The sequence below is a fragment of the Acanthaster planci genome, linkage group LG02 (assembly GCF_054643075.1).
Source record: "Acanthaster planci isolate LZ-2023a linkage group LG02, COTS_SCS, whole genome shotgun sequence".
NCBI lineage: Eukaryota > Metazoa > Echinodermata > Asteroidea > Valvatida > Acanthasteridae > Acanthaster > Acanthaster planci.
Genome location: NC_141778.1, coordinates 5,819,361 through 5,828,274, shown reverse-complemented (window position 1 = coordinate 5,828,274; position 8,914 = coordinate 5,819,361). Strand labels below are relative to the sequence as shown.

Genomic DNA, 8,914 nt, shown 5'->3' with positions numbered 1-8,914 from the left:
GGACCGCGCGCACTACATGTACATGGACGTAATGTATCGGTACGTAGTCTTGTACACAAGACGCTCTATGGACCCGCTCGTACACGTACCACGTGTGTGATCATCGATCGAGCCGGCGGGTTGCGAGAAACATTTTTGCAAATACTGAATGCAACCATTGCTGACGGTCTTGCCCCAAGACATACACGTAATGTGAAGTTGTATTCCTCTCTTGACTCACTGAGAAGTTTTAGCCACCGCATTTCTTCTTGTTGTAATAAATTTTATTATCAGTGGCGCAGTCATGGGGGGGGGTTGCCTAGGGGCACGATGCCCAACAAATTCCCGGTGCCCCCTAGGTGCCCCCCCAACTGAAAAAAGGAGGACAATTAAACCCACTCCCGCCACTGAAAGCAGCTGGTCCCCCCCCCCAGATGCCGATCGGTGCCCTTTGTGCCCCCCCCCAGTAAAATTCTAGCAACGCCACTCGTTGTTATTTTCATTATTTACAACAGCAATGATTTCCTTTTCCAAGATGTTCATTTCCTTATTCAGCATGTAGGTGAAATTTGATACAAATTGGTGAAACAGCTTTCCAGATTGTGGACGAGTCTGGGCGTACGTGCGTTGCGAAAAGAGCCACATGGCATGATTTGGGTGCACTGAACTAATCCAAGCTCCATTGAAAACAGTGTAAAATCAACCAAGTTTGGAGCCCCATGGCAGGCAACTGAAGTCCTTGAGGCCTCTCAAACAATAAACAATATGTTGTTCGGTCCTTCAGATTTCATTTGATTTTCAATTTTTAGTAGGTTAACCGATGAATTTTTTAATTATCCGCCCAAAATAAACTCACCCCCCAAAAAGTGAATGTTGTTAAGCCCTCCCAGTGGCCATTTTTCAAATGACATCCCTCACCTTCCTGAGGCTCCTCTGACTAATTTTCAATCCCATTTTTGTCTGCTTTGCCCCCAGATGGGTGCCCCTGAATCTACAGAGATGATTCTGAACCATACTGACACAATTCCACCATTTCTTGGCCCAAGCAGACCCCTCTTTTTGAAACAATCTCTGGGGGGGTACTTTTGTGCGCCTCCGCCTGGCGGAGAATTTTCCTTGAATTGGGACACTGCACCATTTGTGTGCGGCACGTGTACGTACGTGTCATGTCAGAGCGTAGAAGCCTGCAGATACATGCACAAAACACATGGGAACCAACGAGCTATAATCGTAACGGTGGCTTAGCATGCTTAGCTAAACAGTGAACGCTAACTCGACAACTTAGCTAGCTGTAAGTTAGGCCTTTATACGTGTACGGTGTAGTAGGATTTTTTAGACTGTAGTAGACTTTTTAGACTGATGCCACTTTTAAAGATACACTGTCTCTATAATGCAACCATTGGTGGTACGAAGAGGCTGGGTTTTTCGTTTGTTTGGTTTTTTTTGACAGACGTTTATTTAATGTTGTTCATACCATGATGGTTACAGAGTAGAGGACGAATTAAGTTTTACAATAGTTTGCCTTAGAAATGTTTTTGGCAACGATACACACACGGACATGACGGACAAACACCGACAGGCAGGAGATAATACAATGCATCAAAATCCACATTCTAGTCGGTACACATGGTACAGGTGATGCATTCAGAAAGAATTCGATTTTTCAACTTTAATAAAGTGGGTGCTGCTTTTATGATTTCATTAAGGCTATTCCAGTATTGAACACCGTATTGCACAAGACTATTTTTGTGTAATGAAGTTCTATTGGCATCAACATATAATTTCCTTTGAGAGGTACTTCTGGTATGATATGAGTGAACATTGGAGGTAAATTTAAAGTATGATTTAAAATACAGTGGCAACTTATCATTCATAGCATGCGTCTTCCTCCACGTTATGCGCCTACCCCCGGCCTGCACCCTGGGTCCGTCATGCGTCGGGTTCATGCACTATCATACACGTAGAGACCGCGGCGGATGACGGACCCACAGTTCTCTGGGGGTAGGGAAAGATCACTGTAGGATAGGTACATGTATGTCATGTGGTATACCATGTATACTGGTTGCATAATCTGATGTTCTGCCTTAAAACATAACACTGGTTTTACATAAGCCTTGTCATGCTTTTAGCAAATAGGCATGATAGGCTTTTCATCCCATTAATTCGAAAAACGAGATCAAAGTAGTTCCCATTCAAAAATTAAATGGAGATACCAATTTAAAAATGGGCGCAGGCTCTGAATGTTGGTATCACTGGCAACTGGGTGACAAAGCCCTAAAATGTGTCAAGCGGTGTACATGTAGATTGTTGGAGGACTGCTTCAACAAATATCCAGTGTCTGCAAAAGCACTTCAAATTTAGAAAAGCGATGCATAACTTAAGCCTCGCCGACTGCTTGTGTTGTGTTGCAGCTGTCGGTGTATTGATTGTACATGTGCTACTGGACCACAACCAGGTTTATTTTGGGGACTGCCACCGCAGCCCTGCAAAACTGACAGGTTCCATGCCACCGTCCTCATTCATAAACAAATAAATTATACATGTAGGTACTGTCATAGGAATTGAATCCGCTCACTGTCACAGGAAGAATCCGCAATGTGGTTATCTTTTTTTTTCTTTGAAAATTGTAGACTCAGCAGACAAGCATGCAAATGGGTTGCTGTCATTTTCTAGAAGCTTCACATGTATGTGAGTACACGTACATGTAGCCTGCGATTCAGCCCAACATTTAGGTCCGGATACTCCTATATACTGACCGTGTTATATTCTCTGTGGTGTATGAAGTCTGTTGCCACTGCATGTGAACACGAGTGCACTCTCACATACATGTACACATGTACATGTATGCCATGCAAGTTACGTTCCACTCCACTTTCAACGTCTCGTACTCCATTTCGGAATAAATCTCACAATTATTTTGACCTGCTTAGAGTAAAATTTTAGGTTAATGCATCTTAGAGATTAATGAACCGATATAATATTGTGCATTTTCTACACGTCATCAAAACTCCTCATTTTAATGCATATGGGCTGTGCAACAGTGCCAGTTTACAAGTTGGTTGTGGACAGAAATTGCCTCATATTTTTTTGGGTTGATTTTCAACAGATAAATTCATTGTACACTGGTTTCTGGTTGGCCAATCTACCTCCCAAACCCTAGATGTCACAATATTTGAAGCCTTTTCAGTATCTCGTTAATCATGTTAATTGCATCGCTACATCGTAGCAGTACACACAATTGTCTACTGGACTGAGTGGGTGTCAATTTGGGGAGGACAAGCAGAGGCATAACTAGGGCTAAATGTCCGTGGAGGGCACCCGGGGTTGGGTTGCACCCATTTTTTCAAGGGGGCACCACAAGAAAATATGCTGCACCTGCATAGCTACAGTGTTGTAAACTCATTCATTATTCACAGGTGTAAAAATGGGAGAGGGGGATGCACAGGTGTCTGCTAATCCCCTCCCCCCATCTCTGAGGACAAGGGCACACATCATCGCAAGTGTCATACTGATTGTACAATTCGGCATACAAGATGGTCGGTGTACATGTACGAGTTGGTCAGTGTACGAGTTGGCCGGCGTACAAGTTATTTGGCATACGAGTTGGTCAGCGTACGAGTTCTTCGGCATACATGTACCTGTATGAGTTGGCGCGTACGAGTTGGCACGCATACATGTACAAGTTGACCAGCATTCTACCAATAATGTCAGTATACAGAATATACATACATGTACATGTTCACAGACATCCTGTTCATGTACCCTGGTGTTGATCATGTGGTTTGATGACCTTACCAACTTTTTGGCATGATATTTATTTATGTATATATACATGTATGTTTGTGTGTGCAACATTAATACCAACGTGTACTCTATACAACCTGTTTCATTGCAGTAAAGGATTTTCCTGAGGCATTAAGTTAATAGCCGTAGCCTCTTCCCCCTTCCGCCATGAAGTACTGGAAGGAAGCTTCGACTGTTATCCTTGCTGCTAGATTCAGGCATCAAGGACCAGTCACTCACCCTGCATCATCAGCAGCCAGTAGAATGCCTGCCCAACAGCAGGACATCACCACCACTGGTTCCCTGAGTAAGTATTTTGATTACAAGGTGTTGATGCTTCAGAGAACCCACCGGAGCTCATTTTTTGCTGGTGCTCAGGTCTTCCCTGGTGGTGGCATCGATGAAGCTGATTTCTCACCCAGGTGGATGGAGCTGTTTGCTGAAGTTGGTATCCGCACGCCTCAGGACTTTGGACCAATGGCGAGCATACGGCATGACAGACCACCGATGATAGTGGAGAACAGAGATTTCCCCGTGCCCAGCGACATAGCTTTTCGGATTTGCGCTATCCGCGAGACATTTGAGGAATCAGGGATTCTGCTAGTCAAACATATGAGCCACTGCCGGGCAGCCACTGAGAGCACACCCATCTTGCAGTACCACCGCAAGTTGACAGACACCTCCGATGTAAGCGTTGAGACCCGGAAAGAATGGAGGCACCGAGTCCACCAGAATGCAGAAGATTTTTTGGAGATGTGCCGAGAAATGAAAACTCTCCCAGATATATGGTCATTAGCCGAGTGGTCCAACTGGTTGACACCGTCTGACGCAAGGAAGCGGCGCTATGATACAATGTTCTATTTGTGTTGTATGGACGCGCAACCTTCAGCTCGTCAAGATGGGAGAGAAACCATTCAGTCAGAGGTACATGTACTTGTTACTGTGGATTCCTGTACATGTATGTAAACCTTGCTCAAAGCTGCATGCCCATCATTTTTCCAAGTACCATCCCCTGTGCTTACTCATACAGGCACAGCTGCCACTCAATTTGCTACAGGTATAACTCACTTGACACTTGGCATTATACTTAAGTCCAGCCCAAGTAAATTACCCACCAAGCTGGTTACATGGGAAAGTACATGTACATCTCACAGCACAATGCAAAACCACGGGCTAAGTCTAACGCTAAGGAGGAAATTTGACACCACATAATGCGTCCGAAAAGTAAGGTCGCATTCCATTCTGTTGTCTATTGTTTCAGGTCTTTGCTCCATTGACAATATGTGGGAAAACTCTGACAATAGGTAACCTAACCTCTGAAAGCCGTTTCTACCTTCTGGCATGGCCTAAGAAAGACCAAAAGTGCCTATTTAGTATTTATACATGTACCTGTGTGCCCGTTACTTTTGACAAGACTTAATTTTGCAAGTTTACTCCACTTCAACCTTGTGATTTGTCCAATTGGAAGTCAATTGCAGTACCTTGACCATGAGTAGCCAAAAGTGTTCGTATATTTCTTAATCATACCGGGGTTTACAGTATGCACGGAAAGTAATTGAACACACAAGGGGTACATGTACATCCCATGGGTTAAGGGTATATACGGTACCAGTACCTACATGTACATGGTGTACATGTATGTACATGATCGTACGTGTGTGTCAGTGCCTAATTATTACATGTAAGAAACAGAATCTCAGAATGTCAGTGCTCACAACAGTACAGGCTTTTGAGAAGGATGATGAACATGTGCACGTTTGTAAGCTTGGTGCGAGCAGCGAAAAAGAAGCATTGTGTTTGCTGCCGCAAAGCATCAGAGAGGTCTTTGATTGCTAATTACTTCTTCGTTGTCTTTGCGTGCATTACAGATTGAGTTGGCCTTGATCTGTGGTGCAAAGACTGAAGAGGCCAATGATGAATTAAGATCTACTCTCATATTTGGCTTTCATAATCACGGTGTACAGTATGGCTGTGTAGGCTGCTTCACACTTCAGACAAATGTGAAAGCAAAGTGAACTTGACATCAGAAAAACAACTTTTGCTGAGTTGAACTACATGTACCTGTACTGGTACATGTATGTTCAGCTTTTGTGAATTTGCAGCTGGAATATTTAATCTGACGTCACAATTCTGAGTTCATGTTCGCTATAACTACTGTACATACCTGTGTACTGGTGCTCTTTGCATTGCCTGTCAGAGGGTAATACAATACAAGCGTGCATGTTCACAATCTTTCTAGTCTCTGTCATCTTGCTGATCTACCCTTTTATTATTTTTTCCTGTCAGCCTCTTTGATTAACCGTTTTTGTTCATCTCCAGTGGGTCGATCCAAGCCAGTCTCTTGCCCAGTTTTCGGAGGGGGAGTTCTTTCTCCCCCCTCCCCAGGTGTACGAGTTCCAGCGTCTCTGTCACTTTCCTGAACTCTCTGCGTTATTCAACTTCAGTCAGAAGAGGGCGCTGTTGGGATGCCAGCGTTATCTTCCAGTGAGGTTGAACTGTTCAGATGGTGTGCTTTCAGTATTGCCAGGTTGGTAGACGCTTGACGTACAAATGTACAGTATTCGTATCCACCCGTGAGATGCATCCTGCAGGCTATTGAAGTTTGCTCGTTGGTGTTAATAAAACTTAAATCACTCAAAATTTTATGGTTCATGTACATGTACGTACATCTACCAGAGCAACCTGATTCTTCTAACGGATGGTAGATGCATCCATACAGTGTACATGTGTGTATTTGCTTATGAGCTGAGAGTTTTGAAGCCTTCAGAGTCAGAGATTACAGACACAGTACATTCAGTCACGAAAGAACTTCTTTGTTATGTAAACATGGTTAAGTTGGACATATTCCAAACTACTGCCAATGATTTCATGTACGTGCATATGTGAGAGCTTTACATGTATGATGTATGTGTAATGCAAAACGGTTCAAACCTTCATTACCGATAACCTGGCAATAAACACTGCACAGCGCATTCTGCATTTAGACAGAATTAAGTTGAACTTCAAAGTTTACCTAATTTCAAACTGTACCTACATGTAATTCGTCCTGCCCTTCAGACAGAACTAAGTTGAACTTCAAACTGTACCTAATTTGTTCTGCCCTCCCTGTTGTGCCCTTTCTTCAGGGGATTACTTGTTTCCAGAGCAGCCGATGTTGGAAACCATAGTGGATGAGAGTGTTCCCACGCTGGAGGGCACCATTGAGGAGAACACAGACACCAGCAAGCCAATTCATCGGCAACAGTTTGCAATGGGTACAATGCCCATGTGCTCGTCACTCAGTAATTTCTCACTGCCACATGGCCACTGCACACCACTACCATACAACCAATGCGTAGATTTTCACAACCCAAATGCCAAATTATAACTGCAATAAACATTCTTTGGCAGAGGACTTTTTCATTTGTAAATGTACACCTTTTTACATGAATATTTAGATATACGTGTAAGATATAAGGAATGACATTAACTGATACATAATAATCTTTGTGATTGTTTTATGTACTGCCAATACATCTGTATGTGGTTAAAATGGGTGTTGATTTCACAAATGAAAAATACATGCACAGGTGCGTACATGTACTCAGTACATGTATCAGATCTGAATGCTGTTAAGGAAAGCTACATGTACATTACACCCACATGCACAGCCGACACAAGAATAGTCTACATTCATGTACATGTACTTGTGTGTCTCTGCTATCTAAAGTCTTTTAGATAAGATTTGAAGCTTAGCATGGTGGAGAATAGACTAGGGAGAGGGCTTGTGGTTACACCATGTGTGGATCTGTTTTAGAAGAGGTGTGGGTCTGATACATGTAAGAAACAGTGAGTGTGTACTCAGCGTTTTGACCAGTGGTCCAAAGGAGAGTAAAGTCTCTTATTTGATAATGAAATTCATTGACGGAAGTCCTGATGTGCAAGTCATACATTTAGGTTTGAAACTTGAAAAGTTGCACTCCTGGATTCTTCTTAGCACTACATCTTCATGTGTGAGCGTGCATACATGTATCTGTCCACAGGTCGGACAGCCTCTGATTTCTAGAAACTAGATGTTGAATTCCTTGTGCAACTCAGGATAATCTGGTACTTTCAAGCTTGTCAGAAGCCAGCGAAATTGTACATGCATTTTGAAACCTGCATGTACATGCATGCTGAGGCATTTGGTAAGAAGGGTTTAGACTTGCAATTCTGCCCACCTTTGAGAAAGTTTTTAGGCATAACATGGCTTGGGGTGCATGCGATTGCAGGACTGTTCATTGTCTTCGGGGGATGTTTCATTGATAAATCGTCAGCAAATGACATTGTGTTTATAGCTACAAATCATATTCTGTGTTTTGGCCGTATTGTAATGCTTATTATCGAAATAATTTCAAAAAAGGATCAATATTCAAGTTTTTTTATGCGTGCTTTTTTGTTTATGTCAGTAGTGAGTTTTAATTAGTGGATCTCTTGTTTCTCTGCACTAAAGTTGCTGTTTTGGTTACATGTATATGCCAAAATTATTTCTAAAAATTCAACAAATGGAAACTCAGTTGAACTTGCAAACTGCTTATCATGATAAGAGTCACCTGAAATATAATATTCAATAGACTTTATACAGAATGGATGTATCGATTATCTTGCCATGTGGAATCTTATTCAAGGCAAAGAAATCCCAACATGGAGATAACGGTACCCAGTTGACTAATAAAAGTCTAAGCAGTGTCATTACGACTGTGGGTGTGTGCCACTGATGTTGAGGCTATGCAAAACACTATACATATATAGAGAGTAGTAAACCTGTGCTTTATCAGATAAACATGCAGATGTATTAGGCATGAGTCACAGGCAAGATTATATTTTCTTCTCATGAATGTGGAATTTGCAACAGTATCGACAGCACTGTCTCTCTTTATGGACATTTTTAGGAGGTACATGGGTACTTCATGCTCGTGTTTCCACAATACATACCTTTGTAACAATGTACATACACCTGAACTTGTAATGTATGGTGGCCCAATCTGGAGAGAATTCTGCACTAAAATCTTTGCTGATCAAAAAACTTGGAAACGTCACCCTGCTAACTCATATCGGAGTGCACAACAGGATGCAGAAATACAAATGTACTTCACACCACAGCATTATTTCGAAAGGTTTTTAAATTTTGCAG

The 8,914-nt window shown here is 42.4% G+C and overlaps 1 protein-coding gene across 2 annotated transcripts; it reads left to right on the top strand.

The window, feature by feature from the left end:
• Positions 1–1,115: 1,115 nt before the first annotated feature.
• Positions 1,116–7,902, top strand: nudt19 (nudix hydrolase 19). Of its 2 annotated transcripts, none has more exons than XM_022247868.2 (4): positions 1,116–1,270; positions 3,875–4,686; positions 6,082–6,289; positions 6,888–7,902. In XM_022247868.2, exons 2-4 carry the CDS (start codon positions 3,931–3,933, stop codon positions 7,127–7,129), a joined length of 1,206 nt encoding a protein of 401 aa, XP_022103560.1. In that variant the 5' UTR covers positions 1,116–1,270; positions 3,875–3,930; the 3' UTR covers positions 7,130–7,902. The 2 variants fall into 2 exon arrangements, with proteins under 2 accessions (XP_022103560.1, XP_022103563.1); XM_022247871.2 differs by lacking the exon at positions 1,116–1,270 and adding an exon at positions 1,336–1,384.
• Positions 7,903–8,914: the final 1,012 nt, after the last annotated feature.